A 25,930-nucleotide genomic window follows, 5' to 3' on the forward strand; every position below is an offset into this window, starting at 1 on the left:
AAGTATTTCAGTCTTTAATGTTTGAAGCTCTGTTTGTCTGCTTTCTTATCTAACATTGTTGGTAGTTCATATACTTCAAAGTTTCTGCATGATCTTCGATATTCCTGCAACTGTTATCTAAATTGATAAGAGTATCTTTTACGCTTGTACTTGGATTTTCTAATGGTGCACTTGAACCAAGGGTATAGTTCAATATTATGTCGTCTGCTCTAACAGTAGTGAAGGATTCATGTGTATGGTTCTTGTCAGCTTTATTATCATATAAATCTTGAGCAGTGAATTTAACATTATTTTCATCATCCATGACATAAACATTTTTACAGCTAATTTCTTTCTTCGTTGTTATGTTTTCATTCGATGTTAAACCTTGTGGAAAGTTAGGAGGTTTATAATATAAAGCAGCCGCGTGCGGCGGGGCTCCGCCCTCCCCACCAGTTCCTTCAACCGTTCCTTCAATACTTTCTATAGCAACAGTTGAGAAGGAGTTATGTGTATGTTCTTTATCTGCTTTTTTATCTAACATTGCTGGTAGTTTATATGTTTCAAAGTTTCTGACATGACCTTCAATGTTCATACATTTACTATTTAAGGAGTTTAGTGTATCTTTTACGCTTGTACTTGGATTCTCTAATGGTGCACTTGAACCAAGGGTATAGTTCAATATTATGTCGTCTGCTCTAACAGTAGTGAAGGATTCATGTGTATGGTTCTTGTCAGCTTTACTATTTAATGTAGCTTGAAGTTCATTTATATCGGAGATATTGTGTTTATGAGATTTCAAAACTTTGTTCGTTGCGTCAAGTTCATCTTTGTCAGCTTTACTTTTAATAGCATCTTCAAAAGTTATTTTTGCCTTAACTCTCAATGTAAATCTTGGTTCAACTAATACACCGTTAACAAAGAAGTATGAAGCATAAATTTCATTGTTATAACCAAATGCTTCTGGTGCTTTACCTGTGTCATACTGTACAGTACAGTGTATGTCATAACCTTTAGCACGAATGAATTTATATCTTCTTTCATTAACATCTTCAGTGCTTATTTGTTCATCCTGTGTTAAATATCCATGGTAGTCCGTTATAATCTGTTCGTCTGAACTTATATAATGAACATGGTTTTTATCTGCTTTTTCGGCTAATTTCTTTTCTATCTCATTTATTTCAAGTTCATGCCTACCACCACCTCCCGAAGAAGTATTTTTCTTCAACTCTTGAAGAACGTCCACTTCGCCATCTTTGGTGTCAATAATGAGACTTTGAGTTAAAACCTTTCCTGTCTTAATGGATGTTTGTAAAACTTCTTCTTCACCGTGTTCGGGGTCATGGTCGTCATCATATCTTGTGAAATCAGAGATGTTGTCATACATTAAGCATATCTGTCTCAAAAGTTCTGCTATTTGAAACTGGAACGAAAGATATACAGAACTTTCATCATCTCCTAAAGTCAAGTCTGCTTTCTTAAGTATTTCTTGAATGTATGCAATGAGAACAGAGTACCTTGGAAAATATTCGAACAATATTTCATTAGCTGTTGGTTTTGGTGGTTCTTCTGGAGTTTATGTTGAAGTTTCTGCATCTCTTGACTTCAATGCTCTTGCTCTCAAAGACCTAAATGTTAGAGCACCAGGTTTTACAAAGGACTTTATAAATGCTTTAATAGTTCCTGGTAAGTTATTGTTAGCATTAAGTAAGTTCCTTATGCTTCCATCATGTACGTCCATAGCACTATGTAAAAAATCTATACTTTTCTTGTAGTCAGCAATAGACTGACTGTGATTTTTTAAAGATTTGTCAATACCTTTAAGCCAATCTTCATGCATGTCTGATACTGAGCCAAGAATATCATTTGCTTCCTTTAGTGTATTTTGTGCTTCTCGTAAAGTATCCAATCTCGTACGTGCATTGTTTGCTATACGTCTTACAGTATCTATTTGACTCTTGTTTCTTGCATCCAACCAGATAAAGTTTTAATAGTATCCGAACCATTTGAAATGAAGTTCAAAGCATTTTTAACGTCATCTAAAACTTCTTCACCAAGTACTGCCCATATCTTTCCGATTTGGTATTGAAGAACTCCATATGAAGCAGCTGTTAAACCAGTATTTATAAGGTTCCATATCCATGATTTAGCAGTTTTTCCATCCTTTCCATCTTCACCATCCAAACCGTTTTCGCCTTGAGGTCCTTGTATTCCTTGTATTCCTTGTATTCCTTGTGGTCCTTGAGGTCCGGTGTCACCCTTCTCTCCTTTCAGTTCATCTTTATGTTCGTTATAATATTCTAATGTCATAAGGTGTACATCATTACTGCTACCAGCAACGCCGAGAATTTGTTTCTCATTCATGACTAAATTCTTTAGGCATTTAATGTTGTCGTCAAATCGAAAGCTCTTTAACAATTCAATGAGAACATTTAATACTTTCACTAATGAGGCATCTACTGTAGAATTTATATATTGCACCGTTCCATCATTTATGATGGGAACCTTGCTTGTTGTAATGAATGGGTCATAAGTGTTAAAAGTATCGAAATCAATGACTTTTTTAGTTTTTCCATCGTCAATGACTAAATCATTGCCTTCAATGGTTAAAGTTGAGTTTTCGTTTACTAGTTCATGTGCTCTTCTTGCTTCATTTGTTTCATACGCATATGCAGCAATAGTCATATTTTAATGAGAATAAAATGTTGTTCTATTTGCAAAGTACAGACCCAAACGAATACGGACAGTAAAGCTACAAACAAACTTAGGTCTTCAGAATGAAGCGCTTGCTTTCAGAGTTGTTGACTTCAATACTATCGCAACTTTTGTCATAACAGATGAAACAGATTTCATAGAGATTGAAATAGATGACAAAGAAGTGTTATAACATTTCCTAATAGAGCTGGGTATAGAATAGATAAAATTGCTGGAGTCATAGATACTCTCATAAATGAAGAAACTATTGACAACATAGATGTCGAACTCTCTTCTGAGGGAACATTGAAGTTCAGCAGCGAGAAAGAGTTTAAGATACCAAGAATGAGTCATAGAGTACAACTTCTTTTGGGTGCATACCATATGACATTTCCTTTGAAAAGTGTTGACAAAACGATTGAGATGAAATCTGTTCCATACGTATGTTATGGTAATTGTTTGTACATTGAGTCAAAAATAGCTAATGTCACAGGTATTTCAGGAGTTAATAGTAAAGGTTCAGTAGAATATAAGTCTTTCTGTTATGCAGTCAATTCAATGTTCATTCCAAACGTTCCTGTCATAGCAACTCATTTAGGTAAATGGGTTCGCATTAGTCCTCATAATTTGAAAGACATGCAATTCAGACTTGTTGACTTTCAAGGAGAGCCTGTAGAACTGAAGGCACCAGTGCGAATGACTGTTGAAGTTGACTTTTTAGAAAATATTAAATGCAACAGCTTACAAGAGAACTCAGGATAAAAATATAAAGTATGAATGTTATGTATTAGGTCATGAACTTTGGTTGTTGCTGTTTGATGAAACAAATGAGTTAGTTATGTCAGTCAAGAGAACAGAAAAATATTGTGTTAGTGAAAACTGCACCAAGTCAATAAGATTAGGTTTGCATTATGAAGATGAGTTCGATAGTGTTGAAGAAGTTTTGGACAGATATTACAAATTGCTAACTTGAAATTTTTTGACTGACGGCGCAAAGCGCCAAGACGAAGGTCCTGACTGCTTTAATTTACTAAAACATATTTCAAGCAAAGTTTATATTCTGTGAAAGTTTTGTATACTCTTGAATATTTATACTTAAACTCAACTCCTGTAGTTCCTGGTGTTTCAATGATGCGGATGTTACCTATTTTCATGAATAGTGGAGTTTGACCACAGCATTCGATTTCAGGGTCGAGATAGTCAATGACACATTGTTTCCTGTTATTCGTGATATAACATTTTCAAGGTCCTCCTTTGTTAGAATTATTTGGTTCTTACTTATAAGATTTGTCAAAAGCTTCTTATCGTCTTGAGTAAAATTGTTTGGTATAACTGAAGAAGGTAATGGTCTACGTTATCTGAAGGATTTGTTTGAACATTTGTGTAAGGGTTGTCGTTGGCTTCTCTTGAAAGAATTTGGTCCAGTGGTGGATACTCTAACTTAACATCTGATGTAGCGTTAGCGTTTGAAGCTGAGTTTTAATTCACCGACTTAAGTTCTGGTTCTTTTCTTTCAAACACTCTGAACTATAGTTCTTTATGACAATATTGTTTGTCGTTCGTGAGTCAACATTTGATGTTGGTTCAATTGGAACATTAACGGCACCAGCTAAGATGGATTTGCTTCTCATTTCATATAGAATAAAAACCTTTTATATGTATGAAATGAACAATATACTCGACAAGGGTTTGAATGTAAAGCTAACGAATGAAAATATTGTTGAATTCACTGAGACAGGTGCTGTGTATAAAGATGTAGAACTACTGAACAAAAGAGCTAAGGGAAGAAGCAGGAACATGAACAAAGGGTGGAAGCCTATAAAAATTTATGTCAACGATGGCTCAGGAGGTTCAAACAAAGTATGCAGAAAGTTATAGAGTTTATGCTCTCAAGGGAGAAAGCCTTCATTTAAGAACAGCTATTCTAACGCATATCCTCAAAAGCTAACGGATGGAGAAGTGGATGATATGAATGACAGCAAAAATATTAACAGAAATGGCGACAGAGATGCATGGAATTTGTTTACATCAGTCAATTGAAGGTTAAACTTTAAAACAATGTTGGTCGTTCCCATGGAATATTTTGACTTTAATGGTATTAGTCATGATATGAATCTCAAGGTATGAACGAGGAGAGATGAGAGACTTATATGCTTCCCAATTTCTTCAAAAGTAATGTTATAACCTGACTGTTTCCAAATGAGTTCAATATCATAACGTGAGAAACCTTGAAAGATAACGAAGTCAGTTATGAGACGTTTTATGTTTAAAGCTAAAAACCTCCATGTTTGCATAAGTATTGCTACAGTTAAGTGTAATGTCTGACTTTAGTAATGATGTTAGCTAATGTGTGAGTCTGGTTTTGACACTAAACCTTTTCCGGCGAAGTCGTCGCAAACGAGCAGAGTGTTTGAGGATACTTTTTGAAGGGTATTTTGAAAGTTTTGATAGAATGTAGTTTGTAAGTCGTTTCATATCGTAAACTCCTGAGTATTGACGTAAGTGGTGTTTGTCAATAATTCTTTCCATCTCCTCAGAAGTCTTTTGCATTCCTGACTGTATAAATTCAACGATGGCATAATATTTCCTCTTACGTCGAATGTAACGTTGAAGAAATTCAATGAGTTCACTGTCTGGAACTTTAACGACAGAGGCTTGAACTTTTGACATAAATGTTTTCGCTGTTGAGTCCATAGAGTCTGAAGTTGCTGATATAATGATTTGGTCATAGTAGAGTCGTTTCCTAAACGTTCTGTTATGAGTATATGACGAATGAGGTTAAATGTCTTACCTGAACCCATCTTTCCACAATAGAAATAAACACCATTTGAACAGAACTCATAGTCCTTACTGAAAGGAAGAATGAGAGAAGAGTTAAGTTTGTCTGTAGTTTCATTCATGTCTTCATCTACGTCATGTATTAAATGCTTCATTTTATCTCCATTAAAAATGCAAGTCAGAAATATTCAGAACATAGCACCGAGTCTAACTGACAAGAGTATAAAGATATACTATGAACATGTTATGATGAAACCAACCAAAATTCAAGAAAGTCAGTATACTTATGAATATCCAAGACACTGGGTAGAGTATGTAGGAGGTGAGAAAGCTATTGAAATCAGACAGGTTCGAAGTATTCCAGCAGGAAGAACAATATTATTGAAGAACTTTAATGTTTTGAGATATAATGATGAAACAAAGAAGCAAGATAGTTTCCCTGTTGCTGTGTATGTGAACCTAGACACAGGAGATGACATGAAAGTTTTTAACACAAAGCTTCAAACGGTAGTGAGAGAACAACTGACTGCGGAAGGCATCCATTACCTTCAGAAGTTACCATAGCATTATAATTTTGAAACAAACTCAATAGATTTTAAAGTCATCTCTGCAAAGAAGTCAGGATTTACATTTAATGAAGCAGATGTATATTCGAATGAAAACTTCAAAGCTATTGCATGGTTAGATAATGACGATTGCTTTAAGAAAATATTTAAATTCAGTGACTCAACGATGTCAATAGATGACCTTCGTGGAATGTTACCATCGACGTTTACAGTAGAAGGTTCAGCAGGATTGCTTACAAGATTGTCAATTGGTGGTATTTGGTCTCGTGAGAACATTGTTATAAAATCCAGTATAAGTGAATTTGCTGAAGAATCTATATTATGTCTTTCAAACTATATGTATTCGCCGCCAAAGCATTATAGTATAACAAACTTTGTCAGTAAGTTTAACATAAGACTTGTCGAACCTTCTTCAATGAAAGATGTTGTGCTACCTAAAGATGGAAAGGATGGACTCATTATTGAGATGATTTTAATAGCATATTAAATGAGCTTGTTCTTGAAGGTCATTCATGATGAAATAACTGTTGTAGAAGATGTTAGCAATTGTTCAGACATTTTGAAGCGTATAGATGATATAAGAAAGAAGTTAGATAGACCGCAAAGCGGTGAGGGTGAAGCCCGTGAGAACGCTTATGTTTCATTGACTTTCTCCAGTAACGAGAACTTTTATGAGATAATATTGAAGAGAGATGATTTTAATATGGTGTAAATGGTAGCTTGGGCAGCTTTAGGCGCAATGGGAACAAAAGCATTAGCATTTGGAGCAAAAGCACTTGGACTTATGACGCAGTAAATAAAATGAGTGGAGGAAGGGTTTCAAAGACATTAGATGCAAATAAAGGGAAGATTGGAGGCTGGGTTGCAAAGAAGTTAAGATTAAATAAAATAGGGCTCATAAATAAAGCATCCAATTTGGTTGCGACTGAGTCAGAAAATGCTTTAGGAAAGGACGATGAGTTTGCAAAACACGCAAAAGACTTTAATGACCAGATGAAAGGTGAAACAATGCATTTAAATAGAGTCGATGGAACTAAAGAAAATGTTTCTTCTCCACCAGTAGTTCTTCCGTATGGTCCCTATGGAATGTATGGAAACCCTTACGAAAGACCATTTGACCCATTGACTGGTGGAAGTAACTGGTATCATTACGGCGAAGAAGAAAGACAGTCAAGTTGGAGACAGACGTGAAGAAAGCAACTAAAAAGAAACCAAGGAAGAGAGTTATAAAGCAATGAATTCAACAACAGGGTGAAAAACCGGGTGAAAAAAGAGGTGAGATTTCACCACTTCACCTAAATTTATTTTTGTGCTATGTTTTCATACGTGTGAGGTGGTGATATCATTTATTTTTAAGTTTATTTTTAAGTTTATTTTTATATAAATGACGAAAACTATTGAGATAACAAACTACAACGGTCATTAGTTCAAGAATTTGTTCTTCGTTCCTCGTGAAAATACATTCTATCAGATACGAGGGAGAAAGGGTAAAGTTAGTTTGAGCGTTTATGAAGGAATGAAGAATGGAAAGTTTATACAAGCATACGATACAAACGGTAAGCGTGTTTCATTAGCTTTGTCAAAACTTACTAACATTTATTTTGACAGTGACTTTGACTCTGACGATTGGAGCGACAGCAGCGATACTGAAGAATATGAACTATTGTGTGAAGCACAGCAATGGGAAGAGTTGCAATACTTTTGTAAGTGAGAACGTTTATTTTTACAGTAGTGAGGTGAAGTGGTGGCGGCTTTATAAATATTTGTTGTAAACAGAAATTCATCAAAAGTGACACCTCAGAAAAGCTAAAATATTGAATTTTTGGAACTTTTGATAGAGCACGTTTTTAAATATTAATTAAAGTAAATGTATATTTTGTAAAGATTCTTTTTAATAAAAAAATAAAATTTGAAGAAGAACACAAAATTTCTGAAAAATAATATCACATAAACTCATATTATTTTCTAATATATAACTATTTTATATAAAAATCAAATTCAATGATCTTAAAAGCGAAGGATAAACCTCAAAATTTTACGAATATAATGAGTGGGAATATAATGCTTATCTATCATAAAAACCATATGAAATATCAATTTTTGCTTACACCTATTCCACTCATTATATTCTGTAAATTTGATTTATCCTTCGCTTTTAAGATCATTGAATTTGATTTTTATATAAAATAGTTATATATTAGAAAATAATATGAGTTTATGTGATATTATTTTTCAGAAGATTTCATTCTATATGCCTATGAAAAGTATTCTCAAAACTAACTTTTTCCTAATTATAATTAAATCTAGAATATTGTATTATGCTTAGTATTATTTCATTTTTCTCATTCAATTTAGAATTTACAAATGTCAAAAAATTGAGAGCTGTCACTTTTGATGAATTTCTGTTTATTACAATTTAAGGTTAAGTTGGTGTTTGTGTTTGTGTTGTAAAATATACGTTAACGGTTTTGTAAAGTGTCAAATTCACATATAATGGGTACGGAGGAACGCAGTGCCTCCGTACACGAGACTTGTATACTAACTTCCGCGTACAGATTTCTTGTAGCACTAAAACTATCAGCATCTAGATATTCATTTTATTCGATAAATTAATTTAAATTAGATAAAAACAACAACGAATTGATTTGATTTTAAAATGAGAATTGTTTGATATCCTAAATAAAATAAGGGGAAAAGTACTTGTTCACGCGCGAGAGAGATAAACCAATATTCCTCATCACTCGAAAAAAAAATTAAGGGATGCATTTTAAATGAAATCTAAAAAGTGTTGAATTGAATTAATATAAATTAGATTTCGGCAAATCATATACAATATTCACTTTCTTAATTAAGAATGTAACATTTGGGTAACGATAATGCGTGTCTGATATATGATTGGATTCGAATTCAGCTAAATCACATTGATATTTATCGGATCCTAGTCATTTTAAGTCTTGTAATCTAAATAATAAAACACATTCATGAAAATACTTTTTTTTGTAAAGTTTTATCGTCATCCCTAGAAATGTCTGAGGACAACGACAGTGATGCAGACATCTACGAGACTCCAGCTGACTTGCATAAGCCAATAGAGCACGAGCCAGTTGAACAGGAACAACCAGAAGAAGAAAAAAAAGAAACTGAAGTTCCAACGTACAAATACCGTCTGAAAGGCTTAGATTGGTGGATTACAGATCAACAAATTACCGAATCGCTTTCTGCTATTGGCCATGTTAAGGATTTGTACTTTAAACAATTCCATACCAATGGCCAATCAAGTGGTGATGTTGATGTTGAAATACAGTCAGAATTACCAGTTGAAGAGATCAACGACATACTATCAAACCTTAAATTTGAAGATAAGAATATCAAATTCGAATCCGGCTCTTCAAAATCGAAGAGAAATTCAACACCGAACCCACCGGAGCAAAAAGACAAGCCAAAAGGTCATGCTCCATTACTGTACGAAGACGAATCATCACCAATACCTTCCGAACTCTTCAGATTTAAACCAGAAGATAAAGTTAAATCTGATTCTAAGTCAAAGAAGGATGATTCTCGTGACAAAGGCAGAGATGATAGAGGCCGTGACCGCGATCGTAGCAGACGTGATAGAGATCGCGACGACAGAGATGATCGTGACGATAGACGTGACAGAGACCGTGATGACAGAGACGATGGCTACAGAAGAGATAGAGATAGAGATCGCGATGACAGAGACCGTGATGATAGGGACAGAAGAGACAGAGATCGCGATAGAAGAGACCGCAGAGACAGAGATCGCGATGACAGGGACAGGAGAGACCGCAGAGATAGGGATCGTGATGATAGAGACAGAAGAGACAGAGATCGCGACAGAAGACACGATCGTGATAGAGATCGTGATCGCAAGAGAGGATCATCTGTTTCAAGATATGATTATTCAAGTGATGATGACAGATATTACAGAAGACGTGATTAATCTTTTATTACATAAAAATAATAAAAATATTATTTATTTCATTAAAAATATTCAACTTTTAATTTAAAAACTTATATTTCATTTCTGATCTAAATGAAGATATTAATTCTATTGGTTAGTTTGAAGAAAAAAATAAATCAAAAATAAAATTATAACACTAAAAGAAATATCGCTATGAGTTGTTATTATATAGGTTAAAATAAGAAAGGATTTTCGCATTGATCTTTTGAACAGTATGGGGGTTTTTAACGTGGAAAAAAGTTTTAGCGTGGAAAAGGCTTTTTCAGCTGCTCCTAAGATTCTATGCACAAAAAACAAGTTCACACATAATCGAATAGTACCAGTCATTATATCCAATCAAGATCGAAGGTTAAAACTTATGTTATAAATATAAATATTTTTACAATTTGGCAGTTCTGAGACAATTCTGGGGTTAGAACGCATTAAAATAAATTTTCTACCATGATCCCAGTATTATCTCTTCAAAATCGAAGCTAGAAAAATTATTTATCCAAATGCTTGCATTCTATTACAAATTGATTTTATTATATCTCTGTTATACATAAACATATTTTAAACAATTACCTTGTTCTAACACAATAATTTTTAGATAATTCTTAAGAATTAGGCTTATACTTATAGTTTATTTAGATATTTCTATGGCACATCAATTAAGATATAGATTACGATATTAACTGCATAGTTTCTATTAATGATTACACTTTATTTATTTGAAATTAATTTTTTGATTATTATGTTTTTGTATTTTAATAAATGGGTTAACAAGAACTATATTACTTGAATCTATTTTCATCTAAAACATCAGAATTTTGAAAGAATAATTTTTCTACCATACTTCAATAAGCATTGTAAGCACTATCATATCAAACCTGTATATCTATGCATGTACATAATATTATATCTGCTGTGATCTAGTTCCTAGATGCATATATATTTTATTTGATATCGAATACTTACAAACATCCAGTTCAATCTAATATAGGAATATCTTTTAATTCATCAACAAAATTTAATTGTCGGCAACACTCTTCTGTATAATAAAGATACAATTAAAAATTATATATATAATACAAATACAAGAACCATGAATCCCGAATAGCAATGTATAGTCAAACAAATATTTTTTCATAAACACAATAAATATTATACTATCTTGATTTAAAATTATATTTTTGGCATTTGAAATAGAAACATTTTGAAATGTATAGATTCTGTTGCTTTTAATGGATGCATGATACATTATATGATGATTATCAAGAAAATCTAAACTGTTTTATCGACAATTAATGGTAATGAAGAAAATCTGAAAAATAAAAACTTAATTCAAAAATTGAAGACTTTACTTTTACTATATTAAGGATTATGCAAAAATTGCATTTTATTAAAAATTAAGCATTTTTAAATTGTGAGCCATTCAATTGGGCTTCTTTTTAGGGAATAAGATATTCGTAATATACACCCTATTTATTTACTGTTAATCGAGAAAAGATGTCGGAATATCAATATTTTGAAAAAATTTATTTCAATGTGTTGCATTATATCTTTGTTTGCTGTACGTATAGAACCTCCCATAGTGAAAAATGATTTTTCAATTCTAGCTTTTGCATTGTGCCATATATTATTGAATATTTGCTAATTTCACCATGATATTATGCTTTTCATTGATTTTCTTCAGTAGGCTTGTATTGTTCTGTGTGTTGTAGCTTTCCGCACTATATTTCAAGTATGCATGATGAAGAAAAGCCGATGAAATATTATTTTGGTTAATTTTAAACGTATATGCATTATTTTAATTTTTAAATTCTATGTCTATGTTTGAACAATAACATGCTTCATTTATTTGAGAAATTTTCATCTGACCAAATACTCCTATCGTTCAATAATCTAAAATGCATTTGGGTGCTTTCCTTTTTTTTATCTAAAGATCAAATATAGTTATTCGATCTCACATACTTCTTTGCAACGTATATCTTTGCAACTACCGGTTAATTCCTAAATTTTGTCCGCAATTAATTTGTATTCATGAAAAATCGATCGATAATTATCTGTTGTGGAAGCAGCTATGCAATGCCTACTAATACTCTAGTTCTTTGCATTTATTCCTTACGAAAGCATTAAAAAAAAGAAAAATAATCAAAATTCCTCAAACTTATTCAACCTCTTCTACGAACCCTCCTTATTGTATGAAATTATAAAGAAATTTTGATTACTTAAAAATTTAAAATAATGACATTATTTACAAATGTTAGATTTTGTTGTTCCGCAAATTTTGGAATCTTTCTAGTAAAAATGTTATCCTATCTATGGCATATCTTAACGAATATTTATTCATATCATATAAAAGTAAATATTCAATAAATTATTTTCCTTGCTTGAGAGCATGAATATATCATTTGGTAAGTAAATTGTACTATACATAAACATGATTAAGACATTTAATATGTTTTTTCTTCTGTTTGCATCCTTTTTTTTAATTATTTGAACGAAAGAATGGTGGGTTAGGTGCACATGACACCAATTCACGAAAATATATCTCTTCCAGAATCATTGAGTTGATTTGTGGAAATTATTTTGGGCATCTTTAAGAAAAACATCCTTTTTCAACTTATTGGAGTTGAAACCGGAATTATTTCGTTAGTACAGCAATTTCTACTAGGAGAATTTCTCGAAACAAGTACAAAAAAAAACCAAAATTGCGAAACTAAGTATACAACAAAGAATTGTTTTGATAGCAAACAGAACCATGGAATTTATTTGTGGTAACCTTATTTTTGACTTTCGTATTCGTAACTTTTTCCGATGAATAGTTCAATTGTTAGTGCAACATATAAAATCATGCAGCAAGTCTGCAAAATTCTCTTTCCTTGAAGAGTTATTTGAAATTGTACATAACAATAAATGCTCTTCTTTTTACTTATTAAAAAATTTAGTACAAAATTGCAGAATTGCATTTTATACTTTTAAAGGGAGATACTAATAGATATAGAAATGCTGGAACTTTAATAAATTTTGACTTTAAAATACATGAAAGAGCTGGGAGACACATAGAGGAAACATTAAAATTGAAAGGGTAACCGTTTATTTGTGGTCATAAAATGAATGACAGTCGTTTTAACTAGAGAGCAGTTAGCCCTATATCTTGTACGAGCTGCAGATCAGCTTAAACTAAAGTCACAGCGCATAGTCCTTTTAGATATGGCTGGCCATTCACAATCTGTTATCACAAGAGAATGCAAATGCTCGTATACTACAATTCAATTGGTTCTAGAGCAATACAAAAAACGGGTACATTCTGGACTCCAAAAAAACCAGGTCCAAAGTTAAAAAATAATGAACAAAACAAAAAAAATGTGATAATGATTGCAGATGCAATGAAATTCTTTACTGTTAAGCAAATAAAGACTATTTTATTTCACCAATTTACGATTTCCTTATCCAATACACTAATTGGAACGATTTTAAAAGAATTTCACTACAAATATGCTCAATTAACAAAAGTTCCTAAATTAGAACCTTATCAAATGGAAGCTCGTAAGAAATTTGCTGCCTTCTGGCTTTTACACAGAGATCTGATAAAACATATATTTTATTCCGATGAAAGTAAAAAAAGTGTACAGTCTGAACACTTTGTCACATGGATTCGTATAGATATTCCTAATCTCAACGAAGTTGAGAAGTACGCAACTGGACAAATGTTCTTTTGCATGATAGGAAAAATTTCAAAAGTGACATTTACTTTGTTTCAAATTCAGAAGACAGTCTTGAGTACCAAGAAATTTTAATAAATGATCATTTACTTGAAATGATTGTAGAACATGATCCCGAAGCAATTTTTCAGCAGGACGGCGCCACAATACACACAACTGACTTTAATATTGATAATATTAGATCAAAAATTAGATTAATTGTAAAGTGGCCTTCAGATAGTCCCGACTTGAATGTTATAGAGATGGTTTGGGCGAAAGTCAAAAAGATTTTATACACATGGCATTACATTGATCCGATTAAAGATCAAATTGATCTTCAAAAAAGATTAGTACGAATCTGGAGAGAACAGATAACAATGGATTTTATTAATTCACTTGTTGATTCCTTTTTAATGCGCTGTGCAATTGTCTATGACAACGATGGAATGTCAATTAATTCACTTCCTAAAGGTAAACATCATATTGAACAAAATGAAATAGAAAGAATAATAGGTGAAGTTCAACTCGAAGATGCATACACAGAAGAGGAACTAATTGCTAATGTAATGAGTGAAAGTGAATTGATTACTTATAACAACAATCGAAAAGCTCTCACTGCAGATATTAATATATCTGATCCAGTCGTCGCGGAAAAGATTAAAGATTTTGCTAAATCTTATTTACCAAGTAATTTTCCATTGTTAAAGAAATTAGGAAAAGAATTAGGTACAGAAAATTGGAACCAATTGCAGGATTATATGGGGCAATACCAAGTGAGGTGATCGGCACCATACCACGATCGTCCGACCAACATTTTTAAAGAGCAAAAATTGGATTAGAGAACTCTAAATAGTATAGGCAATCAGAGCGTATTGGTAAGCATATCATATTATGTTATTAAAGAAATCTGGTTTATATAAAAAGTATCTCATTTCGATATTATACTAAATTTCTGAGATAATAGCAGGGTGTATCATATTTGTCCTATATATACGTTTGGCACATATGGTATGTGAATATTTTAAGTATTTATTTGGAATAAATTATGCGATTGTCAAATTTGATCGACAACCATATGTGTTAATATGGTGGTGGTATTTGTATGGTTTACATTATATGTATCAAATGTGATCAGCCGAATTAATGCAAGAATGAGGAAAGATTGCAAATTATTTGTTAGAGTTTTCCTGTCTGAGTGCATAAATGCAGGGTCTTGCCTTGGCACCCTGCACCTATGCACTCAGATCGGGAAAAGCTTGCACTTTTTGACAAGAATGTCACATTCGAAATTTGTTTTCCCAAAGGAGTTTACAATTACAATATACTGTCCTAGTATATTGTAATTGTAAACTCCTTTGGAGAAAAGCTTTCACTTTGTGACAAGAATGTCACATTCGAAATTTTTTTTCCCAAAGGAGTGTCCCGTACCGAAAAGGGTCACTAGAAAAGTGACAAAAAAGTGACACTTACTCTTATTTTTCGCGCCAAAATTCGAAAGGGTTTTTAATATAATAATTATAAGGAATTTTATTAAAAATATGAAATTAAAATATAAAAAATTTAATAGTTAATTTAAGGGTGCCCTATAACGATAATGTAAACATCACAAAATTAACCTTATTAGAACTCGAATGAATGGATTATCCAGATTCTAGTTCTCAATATAATAGCCTTAAAAGTGCTTTTCTGAGGGTGGTTTATCGTCTATAGGGCACCCTTAAGTTTGTTTTTTATTTTTATTTTAGAACTGTTTTCATAGGAATTGAAGGGTGAGAGGTATATAGTATGCCTATATACCTCGCACCCTTCAATTCAAACTCTAAATGGGAGAAACTTTGTTCGTATGTTATCTTATGAAAGCAAAGTTTCTCCCATTTAGAAAGTGAATAGGAGCCTACCAGGCACTGATACATAATCAGTGCTTTGTAGGCTCCTATTCCCTCGAGAAAGTTCGAAAACTTGGTCGCAATTGCATCTGATTGCGACCAAGTTTTCGAACTTTCTGGTAGGAATTGAAGTGTGAGAGGTATATAGTATGCCTATATGCCTCTCACCCTTCAATTCCTTTTCTGAAGCTGGGAAATTTTGTCTGAATGTTAAACTATTCAGACAAAATTTCCCAGCTTCATAGAGGGAATTGGAGCCTACCAGGCACTGATACATAATCAGTGCTTTGTAGGCTCCTATTCCCTCGAGAAAGTTCGAAAACTTGGTCGCAATTGCATCTGATTGCGACCAAGTTTTCGAACTTTCTGGTAGGAATTGAAGTGTGAGAGGTATATAGGCATACTATATGCCTCTCACTCTCAGATTACATTAACGTACATAAAAAAATATTTTTAGATTGATTTTTACTAACCTGAACCTCGGAGTACCGAGGTATTCGTAGATATGATGTAGGCTATTGTTTTAAGCGGTAAGCTCGGAAACTTTTGTTAGATAACTTAGCATTCGAAGTCACTTTTTGAACTTTCTGCGCAAAACTGTAGCCTCGGAGTACCGAGGTATTCGTAGATATGATGTAGGCTATTGTTTTAAGCGGTAAGCTCGGAAACTTTTGTTAGATAACTTAGCATTCGAAGTCACTTTTTGAACTTTCTGCGCAAAACTGTAGCCTCGGAGTACCGAGGTATTCGTAGATATGATGTAGGCTATTGTTTTAAGCGGTAAGCTCGGAAACTTTTGTTAGATAACTTAGCATTCGAAGTCACTTTTTGAACTTTCTGCGCAAAACTGTAGCCTCGGAGTACCGAGGTATTCGTAGATATGATGTAGGCTATTGTTTTAAGCGGTAAGCTCGGAAACTTTTGTTAGATAACTTAGCATTCGAAGTCACTTTTTGAACTTTCTGCGCAAAACTGTAGCCTCGGAGTACCGAGGTATTCGTAGATATGATGTAGGCTATTGTTTTAAGCGGTAAGCTCGGAAACTTTTCTTATATAACTTATCATCCAAATCTACGATTTGCAATGAATCATCAGTAAGTAAATAGTTGTATTAAAAAGATGTAAATACGATAATATTAAGTGTTTATTCGTAATGATTTGAGAATTTGTTGAAAATTTATTGAACTTGCTCGAGATTTTCATTTTCTGAACTCGTCAATGCTTTCCTTAAGGTTTTTTAATTGACCGTCGACTATCCAGAATGGTTCTTGTTCTGGATTTCGATACCAGTGATCATCAATTTCACTGGCCTCGAATTCATTCGGCGTAAAGTAAACGTTCGTTTCAGGATTCACAGGCAAAGAAGAATGGGGCATATTATTGTAAAATCTGATGACCCGTGGAAGATCTGATTCTGACTTGCAGTTTCTTTCCACGTATGGCCACCATCTCTCAATCTTACCATTTGCCTGTGGATTGCCCGGTTGAATGAAAATATGCTCAATTCCACGTTCAACCAAAAGTTGATGAAATGAGCTTTTATTTTCAAGGCCGTTATCGGTCCAAATAGCGTATGGTGGTTGAGGTAGAGTACTTAATGCTCTTTTAAGAACTGCAGTTGTATTTTGAGCTGTTTTTTCGGTAAATAAATTAAAATCTATGATTTTTCGCGATCTGTCGTCTATTATCGCAAACAAATATTTGCCTATTCGTTTCCTCCAATAGTGGATATCAGCATGCCAAATTTGATGACATTTGGATGCTAGATAATTTCGAGGAATGTATTTTTGCTGATTTTTTTGATTTTGAGGGGGAGTATCTGCGATAATCGCTTCGTGTATTTTCCTGCCCATTCTATATGAGGGAGAATCGAAATTTTTTGTAATGTATGTTGCCGTTTGAAGAGATTCGCGTAATGGATTTATTTCAATAGGCGTACCTTCTATTGGAGTCACAACTGGAACTAAAGTTGTGCGGTCAACTTCATCGAGCCAGTTTCCAGACTCATAATTTATTTCTCCATTTTTTTGAATTTCTGATTGAATTTTTTGAAATTCTTCTGGATTCTTCTCAATATTGACAAGGTCTGTTTTCATTTTCTGAATAATTTTATTGATGCCTGCATCGGGCATTAAATCTTTCAAATTTGCATAAGCTTGGCAGGCATCAAGATTAATTTCTATTTGTTTTCTTCCTCTTTTTGGAATTAATTCCGAGGCGTGCTGAACCGTTGGGTGGAAATTGAATACCCACACTTCAGCATGGACCCTTCTGATGGAGATAGACCCAACATGTATATGGATGAATATTAGGACATTAGGTATAGATGAACATATATAGGAATGAGGACCACCTTGGGTCAGCATCAGATATCGAATTTTAGAACCATCTAATTTTCATTCAATATTCTATAGGTGCAATGTATGTTTCCTATATATAAAGGTTTGATAATAGTTAGGTCTCAATATAGATCTTTGGTCCCAATTTATATTATGAATATCATCAATTTGTGTGTTTTTAACATTATGTATTAGTATTGTGTTGATATAATGCTATATTATGTAGTGGTAGGTGTGTCTTGATATAAATTATGTTATTGATCGGGATATGAGTACAAATGCAAGTTATCCCGGGGTGAGGTCAGGGCTATCGCGTCCTAATTCATAGGGAAGGGTTATCATGCCTAGTATGTGTGTGCTGTGCTATCCGTTTGTCCATTGGATGGCACAGCACACACAATCACAAGACAAAACCTCGAAGCGAGAAACAGTTCTTGTAAGGATGTGGTAACTATATACCTATCCTTACAAAAACTTGTATAGTGGAGCAATGTTTCGAATTGCTCCACTTTTCCTCCCATCGAGGTTATCCCGAGGTGAAGTCATAGCAATGGGGCTCATATTGATAGTGCACCATTGCTATGACTTGCACCTTCGTATGGTACTATCCATTATGAATTTTGAAATAATTTTGCAATTGAAATAATCTTAAATTTAACAAAAAGGGCCGAGAAGGGGGTCCTTTCTCAAGGTCAGGGCCCCCTTCTAGTCTTTCTAGAACTGTAATTTGACTTATTTTGCCGAATCTCAGGGAAAACCGTCCGTGATTTGAACGATCTCCTGAGATTCGGCAAATTTGATTGTAAGCGAGGCTCTGGCCTTGCTTGGGCCAGAGCCTGTATTTGTATGTCTTTCAGGGCCGAGTTCCTGCGAGACCGTCGACATGATCGACGATCATCGCAGAACTCGGCCCTGAGGATGAATTTTGCAGGCTCTGGCCTTTGCTTGGGCCAGAGCTTCGTATTTTCTACTTCCCAGGGCCGGATTCCACTCCTGCCGCCCGGGATAAGGGCGCATTTGGGAAAGCCGGCCCTGGGGAATGTAAGCCATGCCCTGGCCTTTGCTATGGCCAGAGCCTGTATTTGCATGTCTTTCAGGGCCGAGAAGAGAGAGAGATCGCCAATGATGTGGACGATCTCCCTCAAACTCGGCCCTGCGGATTGTATTTACAAGCTCTGGCCTCGGAAAAGGCCAGAGCTTCGTATGGACGTTCTCTCGGGACTGGATTCCTCTCCGGCCGCCCCGAATCAGGGCGGTCTTTGAGGAAGCCGGCCCCGAGGATTGTTTGCGAAGCTCTGGCTTTTCCTGAGGCCAGAGCTTGTAATTTTCATTCAAAGCCAAGTTCCTCTCGGATCGTGCCTAATGAGGACGACCGTCGAGGAACTTGGCTTTGAGGAGATGAATTGCGAACTCTGGCCTCGGTGAAGGCCAGAGTTTTTAAGTGAATGTTTTGATGGGATGAGCCTATGCTCAGTAAGCTCGTCCCATCAAAACATTCGTTTAAAAATTGAATTAAAAATTATCGTATGCATTCAAAAATTAAAACAATTAATATGTATAATATTATTATGTAATAATAATAGAATAAAATATATATAAAATTATGTAAAATTTTCAAAAAATATTGGAAAATGGAATTTTGAAAGAAAAAATAAGAGTTTGTATATGAAAAATTGATATTAGAAAAAATCTAGATTAGTAGAGTTAGATTATTTAGAATTTAAATGAGAAATGAATTATGAAAAAGGAAGATTAGAAAGAATTGTATATTTAAATTTAATAAAATGAAGGAATCGAACTAAGGAGTTTACAATTACAATACAATAGGACAATATATTGTAATTGTAAACTCCTTTCGAGAAACGATTTTCGAATGTGACATTCGTGCCACAAAGTGAAAGCTTTTCTCGAAAGGAGTTTACAATTACAATACAATAGGACAATATATTGTAATTGCAAACTCCTTTCGAGAAACGATTTTCGAATGTGACATTCATGTCAAACAATTAAGCAAATTTCTTATCTGAGTACATGTATGCAGGGTGCCATGGAAAGACCCTGCATATATGCACTCAGATCGGAAACTTTGTTCACGATGTCACATCGTGGAACAAAAGTGGACAATATTCCCGATCTGAGTACATGTATGCAGGGTGCCATGGAAAGACCCTGCATATATGCACTCAGATCGGAAACTTTGTTCACGATGTCACATTGCGGAACAAAAGTGAGAGCAAACCGAACATTTTAACCACATTATAAGTTTATGTAAGGATAAAAATATAAATTCCCTGTCCTTGCACAAACTGTTGCTCGCTACGAAGTTTTGCTTTGTGATTGCGCGTGCAGAATCATTTTAAGCACATTTCAATAGCACAGAGCACATATAATATATGAATAAAACAATTTTATAACCTCATAATATAAAAATAAATGTTTTGAGTTCGCTAGGGATGCGTTAAACACGCCATTTGACCGGGCGTACATTTTTTTTGTTCGCCCAAAAATTTCGCCATTTGAGAAATTCAAAAATTAAAAATAAAATTTTAATCTTGATTTTTTTATTTTCGTGATTTTTTTGAAACTTACATAAGCGATGAAATACTTTTTTTTAAGTAATCGTTTATTATATATAAATATATCTTAATAAATTTAATTCCTTAAGGTAGAGCGTGTTCAAATTTAAAATCTCATACAATATTTTCTTAATGGCGTATTTTTCTGAGGTCGCCCAAATAAAGGCGAATTCAAAATTGAGAACTCCAAGGCGTATGGCGAGTATTCAAAATGTACGCCACTTACAAAATATTGAATGTGGATTATCAATTTTTTGGCGTGTTCAATTTCAAATTTTGATATTTATGTTTATTTTATTCAGTATAATGCTAAGAATTAAAATATAAAATTCATAGAATTTTTTCTTTGAAAATATTTTACATTTTTATTAGACCACTCCTAGACTAGTCATCAGGTTATCCTCAGATCATCCTCAGACTACTCCTTATCAGATTACTCATCATCCTCAGACTACTCCTTAGACCCCTCCTCATCAGACTACTCCTCAGATCTTCCTCATAAGACTCCTCCTCAGATCTTCCTCCTGAGACTACTCTTCAGACTACTCCTTAGAGTCCTCCTCATCAGACTACTCCTGAGACTAGTCCTCAGACTACTCCTGAAACTACTCCTCAGATTATCCTCAAACTACTCCTCAGATTATCCTCAGATTATCCTCAAACTACTCCTCAGTCTAATCCTCAGACTCCTCCTCAGATTATCCTCAAACTACTCCTCGGTCTAATCCTCAGACTCCTCCTCAGATTATCCTCAAACTCCTCAGACTACTCCTCAGATTATCCTCAAACTCCTCAGATTATCCTCAAACTCCTCAGACTACTCCTCAAACTACTCCTCGGTCTAATCCTCAGACTCCTCCTCAGATTATCCTCAAACTCCTCAGACTACTCCTCAAACTCCTCAAATTATCCTCAACCTCCTCAGACTACTCCTCAAACTCCTCAAATTATCCTCAACCTCCTCAGACTACTCCTCAAACTCCTCAGATTATCCTCAAACTCCTCAGATTATCCTCAAACTCCTCAGACTACTCCTCAAACTACTCCTCGGTCTAGTCCTCAGACTCCTCCTCAGATTATCCTCAAACTCCTCAGACTACTCCTCAAACTCATCAGATTATCCTCAAACTCCTCAGATTATCCTCAAACTCCTCAGACTACTCCTCAAACTCCTCAGATTATCCTCAAACTCCTCAGACTACTCCTCAAACTCCTCAAATTATCCTCAACCTCCTCAGATTATCCTCAAACTCCTCAGACTACTCCTCAAACTCCTCAGATTATCATCAAACTCCTCAGACTACTCCTCAAACTCATCAGATTATCCTCAACCTCCTCAGATTATCCTCAAACTCCTCAGACTACTCCTCAAACTCCTCAGATTATCCTCAAACTCCTCAGACTACTCCTCAAACTCATCAGATTATCATCAACCTCCTCAGATTATCCTCAAACTCCTCAGACTACTCCTCAAACTCCTCAGATTATCCTCAAACTCCTCAGACTACTCCTCAAACTCCTCAAATTATCCTCAACCTCCTCAGATTATCCTCAAACTCCTCAGACTACTCCTCAAACTCATCAGATTATCCTCAAACTCCTCAGACTACTCCTCAAACTCCTCAGATTATCCTCAAACTCCTCAGACTACTCCTCAAACTATCAGTCTATCCTCAACTCCTCAGATTATCCTCAAACTCCTCAGACTACTCTCAAACTCATCAGATTATCCTCAAACTCCTCAGATTATCCTCAAACTCCTCAGACTATCATCAACCTCCTCAGATTATCCTCAAACTCCTCAGACTACTCCTCAAACTCCTCAAATTATCATCAACCTCCTCAGATTATCCTCAAACTCCTCAGACTACTCCTCAAACTCCTCAGATTACTCCTAAAACTCCTCAGACTACTCCTCAAACTCTCAGATTACTCCTCAAACTCCTCAGATTATCCTCAAACTCCTCAGATTATCCTCAAACTCCTCAGATTATCCTCAAACTCCTCAGACTACTCCTCAAACTCTCAGATTATCATCAAACCTCCTCAGATTATCCTCAAACTCCTCAGACTACTCCTCAAACTCCTCAGATTATCCTCAAACTCCTCAGACTACTCCTCAAACTCCTCAGATTATCCTCAAACTCCTCAGATTATCCTCAAACTCCTCAGACTACTCCTCAAACTCCTCAGATTATCCTCAGATTATCACTTTACATATATATATCGATAACTAAATAATTACTTATTATACTTTCTTTATTTTTTTTTAATTTTAAAATAATATTAATATATCTTTCTACGTTTAATGATGAAAAGAGAAAGAGGAGTAAAAAGAGGAAAGAGAAAAGAAAGAGAGAGAGAGAAAAAAAAAAAGAGAAAGAAAAAAAGAAAAAAAAGGACGGCGATAGTTTTGTATTGTTTTGTTATTCGGCCGAATGGCGGCTACTTCGTACCCGCCATTCGGCCCCAAAAATGGCGTATTATTCTATTTTTAAACGGTCATGGCGTAAAACCGTCGCATCCCTATAATAGAAAACCAAAAACTTGATTTTTTTTGAAATAGAAAATGTTTTATTTTTCATTCAAAACCATTTTTGCTTGAAAGCTATGTGAAATCGCTCAATTTAAGTCGATTATTATTCTTCAATTCTCTCATTTTTTAATATTATACGAGATTTCGTTCTTAAATAGATCCTTTTCACTAATTTAAATCATCTAGTTTCTAAATGTTTATTATTCATACAAATTCTATGATTTGAGCAGAAAGTGTACGTTTAAAAATGTTTGGGGGCGAAGTTTCGCCAACATTAAGAGACTTATGCGAGAAAAAATCAAGGATAAGAAAGTTGAGATGGACGCTCATATTTATAATTTGCAAGATGAAAATACGAAAAAGACAAAAGAACTTCAGATGAAAATCCAATCTCTTCGAGAAGAAGAAGAAAAACTCAAAAATAGTGACAAATTAGTTCAAATTCCAGAAACTCGAAATAGAAAAGTTTAAAAACAAGCAAAAGAAGAATTAATCAAGAAAAGGCAATTTTTAAATAATCGCATTGAAGAATTAGAGAGTATCGTTCAGAAACAAGAAGAGACTAAAAATTCAACTGAAGATCCAGCAGCAGCACTTACACTTTATAAATCGATAGCACCAATAACAATTTCTTCGGCAAACCAAAATCAAATTAGCGGTATGATCGCTATGGAACTATCGATTCTACATGTTTCTTCTCTTACAATATGGATGATTTGACCCAAAATCAGAATGATTTGTGGAGTAAGATAGATGAGAATCGGAAGAAAGCTCAGCTATAAGTAAAAAATTTTGTTTGTTGTTTTACCATTCATTACTTTTTACAAAAACTTAATGAATTAATATTATTACATATTAATAACGTTTACACAACTAACACTAACATTCATTACATATCTTAGCATACTAAGAGAATAAAAAAAAAACAGTAAATATATAAACAAACATATTTATTCCAATTTTGTATAATAAGACAATCGATTAAGATTGTGATTAAAATTGTAGAGATAGGTGATGTATATGATTTTGGTGAATAGACATACTTGAAATTTAAAACGTCTTAAAACTAAAAACGTGGTTGGCATTTGGCTGGGTAACTTGTTTGTTAAAGTCATAATAATCCATGCAAATAGCTCTTAACTCCTTTGCAGGAAGGAATTGTGTTGCATGTTCGTTATACCACTGGAAAATCATAGATAATACGATTTCTTTATTTTCTGACTGTGGGTAATAGCGACGGATAGCTTCAAAAAGAATTATTTGATTATCAGGAGAGAGTTTGTCTATTAGACTTGGTTTTTAAACGATTATTTTTAATTCAAAAATCATCAACTTCTAAAACTCTCTATTCCCAATCAATTCTACATTTGATAACCCTAAAAGAACGATATCTATGATATGGTTAAGGAGAATATTGCTATGTTATTTACAATAGCTATATTTTTTCGAATCAAATTGAAAAATTTGTTGAAATTAAACAGAATAGATAAATACAAACATTTATAATATAATTACATACAATAAAAACATATAAATTACTTAGGCTGAAGTCGAATCTGGCGAATATTACTTCGAATTGTTCTCATATCGCCCATCATGAACTCATTCTTCATGCTGTAGTATGAAAACAGTGGTAAAAGAACTCTTTCAAGATAAATCAACTCTCGTTTCGGGTTTGCAAAAGCTGAAGGATCGAAAGGCGAAACTAACCAAGGTTCTGCACGACTAAGGATACTAAGAGACTTTCCAACGAATACCTTTGCTTCATCTGACTTTTCCCAGCCTTTATCTGAAATAAATCTAACTCTTGCAATAACTTCAAGTTCTTGTTCCATTTTCGGGCCAATTGAGTAATAGGAAAATAGACGAGCGATATGCTTTGCACGATCAATGCTTAATCCATTTCCAATTCCGAAATTAGAATTAAAAACAGCAGCAACGTAAGGAGCTCCATAAAGACTTGAATTTGAGTATAAATCTATTAGGTAATCATCTGCCTTGATTCTCCAAAAGTTTTCCAAGAGAACTATAGTATGCGAGGTTGTCTTTCAATTACAAATTGCTTTTACTGATTAAATTTAATCAATAGAAGACATTTTGAAAAGGTACCTCTACAATTATGTTCCGTACCGAAATGCATCACTAGAAAAAGTGACAAAAAGTGACACTTACTCTTATTTTACGCGGCAATTTTTCTAAGTTATTTTGTTAAGCTAAATGTGTTATATATCAAATCAGCTTTATAAATATTATAGAAAAGTTTATTTTTATTTTTAATTATTATTATTATTATTTTTTAAATTAAAAGAAAACATTAGAATTATATGGATATATTTAAATTAATTAGAATTATATGGATATATTTAAATTAATTATAAAAATAAAATTGAATATATTGAAGTTTGAGTTTATAGGTATACAAATTTTAGAGGCATTTTGGCTGAGAACTATGGTCTGCGAGGTACATGGATAGAATCAGTACCTCGCAGACTATAGTTCTCTATATGGCGCCGAAAATTTTTGGTGAAATGTCGTCGCATTTCACCAAAAATTTTTCGGCGCCATAGGAAGAATTGGAGGGTGTGAGATACTATTACATGCTATAGTACTCACGCCCTCCAATTCTTAGCCAAAACGGCTAAAAATTGCTCACAATTGTTGAAATTGTGAGCAATTTTCAGCCATTTTGGCTGAGAACTATGGTCTGCGAGGTACATGGATAGAATCAGTACCTCGCAGACTATAGTTCTCTATATGGCGCCCAAAAAAAATTTATGATTGTTTTTTATCAAATCTTATCCATATTATTCTATTAATGTTAATTATATTTTATCAATTATATTTTTTAAATAATAAACACAAAATCCACTAATTTAAAATTGGCGCCAAATGTCACTTTTGCTAGTGA

General features: G+C 33.8%; 9 protein-coding genes and 3 pseudogenes across 12 annotated transcripts, besides 7 other annotated features; 7 read left to right on the forward strand and 5 right to left on the reverse strand.

Moving 5' to 3' along the window:
* Positions 1–7,782: part of a mobile genetic element that runs on past the window's edge.
* On the reverse strand, positions 522–1,366 carry TVAGG3_0964720 (keratin-associated protein family; the record flags this gene model as incomplete). The annotated part of the gene is made up of 1 exon (XM_051253535.1): positions 522–1,366. A coding segment is annotated over one exon (845 nt), but the record flags the coding sequence as incomplete, so codon positions are not given.
* On the reverse strand, positions 2,026–2,664 carry TVAGG3_0964730 (organellar and viral DNA polymerase type B; the record flags this gene model as incomplete). The annotated part of the gene is made up of 1 exon (XM_051253536.1): positions 2,026–2,664. A coding segment is annotated over one exon (639 nt), but the record flags the coding sequence as incomplete, so codon positions are not given.
* Positions 2,682–3,381, forward strand: TVAGG3_0964740 (annotated as a pseudogene). The gene has a single exon. A coding segment is annotated over exon 1 (700 nt).
* TVAGG3_0964750 (uncharacterized protein) lies at positions 5,736–5,930 on the reverse strand (the record flags this gene model as incomplete). The annotated part of the gene is made up of 1 exon (XM_051253537.1): positions 5,736–5,930. The coding sequence occupies one exon, from the start codon at positions 5,928–5,930 to the stop codon at positions 5,736–5,738; it is 195 nt and encodes a 64-aa protein (XP_051079111.1).
* Positions 6,184–6,504, forward strand: TVAGG3_0964760 (uncharacterized protein; the record flags this gene model as incomplete). The annotated part of the gene is made up of 1 exon (XM_051253538.1): positions 6,184–6,504. One exon carries the CDS (start codon positions 6,184–6,186, stop codon positions 6,502–6,504), a length of 321 nt encoding a protein of 106 aa, XP_051079112.1.
* Positions 6,730–7,255, forward strand: TVAGG3_0964770 (annotated as a pseudogene). Its single transcript has one exon. A coding segment is annotated over exon 1 (526 nt).
* Positions 7,783–7,819: a mobile genetic element.
* Positions 7,820–8,392: 573 nt separating this feature from the next.
* Positions 8,393–8,429: a mobile genetic element.
* A 1-nt stretch (position 8,430) lies between these two features.
* Positions 8,431–8,561: a mobile genetic element.
* A 481-nt stretch (positions 8,562–9,042) lies between these two features.
* Positions 9,043–9,978, forward strand: TVAGG3_0964810 (uncharacterized protein; the record flags this gene model as incomplete). The annotated part of the gene is made up of 1 exon (XM_001325397.2): positions 9,043–9,978. One exon carries the CDS (start codon positions 9,043–9,045, stop codon positions 9,976–9,978), a length of 936 nt encoding a protein of 311 aa, XP_001325432.1.
* A 3,120-nt stretch (positions 9,979–13,098) lies between these two features.
* Positions 13,099–13,323, forward strand: TVAGG3_0964820 (uncharacterized protein; the record flags this gene model as incomplete). The annotated part of the gene is made up of 1 exon (XM_001325396.1): positions 13,099–13,323. The coding sequence occupies one exon, from the start codon at positions 13,099–13,101 to the stop codon at positions 13,321–13,323; it is 225 nt and encodes a 74-aa protein (XP_001325431.1).
* A 478-nt stretch (positions 13,324–13,801) lies between these two features.
* TVAGG3_0964830 (transposable element TC1 transposase family) lies at positions 13,802–14,467 on the forward strand (the record flags this gene model as incomplete). Its single annotated transcript, XM_001325395.1, has 1 exon — positions 13,802–14,467. The coding sequence occupies one exon, from the start codon at positions 13,802–13,804 to the stop codon at positions 14,465–14,467; it is 666 nt and encodes a 221-aa protein (XP_001325430.1).
* Positions 14,468–15,262: 795 nt separating this feature from the next.
* Positions 15,263–15,402: a mobile genetic element.
* A 22-nt stretch (positions 15,403–15,424) lies between these two features.
* Positions 15,425–15,993: a mobile genetic element.
* Positions 15,994–16,770: 777 nt separating this feature from the next.
* On the reverse strand, positions 16,771–17,937 carry TVAGG3_0964870 (transposase-related family; the record flags this gene model as incomplete). Its single annotated transcript, XM_001325394.1, has 1 exon — positions 16,771–17,937. The coding sequence occupies one exon, from the start codon at positions 17,935–17,937 to the stop codon at positions 16,771–16,773; it is 1,167 nt and encodes a 388-aa protein (XP_001325429.1).
* A 5,332-nt stretch (positions 17,938–23,269) lies between these two features.
* TVAGG3_0964880 lies at positions 23,270–23,536 on the forward strand (annotated as a pseudogene). Its single transcript has one exon. A coding segment is annotated over exon 1 (267 nt).
* Positions 23,537–24,557: 1,021 nt separating this feature from the next.
* On the reverse strand, positions 24,558–24,857 carry TVAGG3_0964890 (uncharacterized protein; the record flags this gene model as incomplete). Its single annotated transcript, XM_001325392.1, has 1 exon — positions 24,558–24,857. One exon carries the CDS (start codon positions 24,855–24,857, stop codon positions 24,558–24,560), a length of 300 nt encoding a protein of 99 aa, XP_001325427.1.
* Positions 24,858–25,074: 217 nt separating this feature from the next.
* Positions 25,075–25,142: a mobile genetic element.
* Positions 25,143–25,930: the final 788 nt, after the last annotated feature.

This window comes from Trichomonas vaginalis, chromosome I, assembly GCF_026262505.1.
Source record: "Trichomonas vaginalis G3 chromosome I, whole genome shotgun sequence".
Lineage (NCBI taxonomy): Eukaryota > Parabasalia > Trichomonadida > Trichomonadidae > Trichomonas > Trichomonas vaginalis.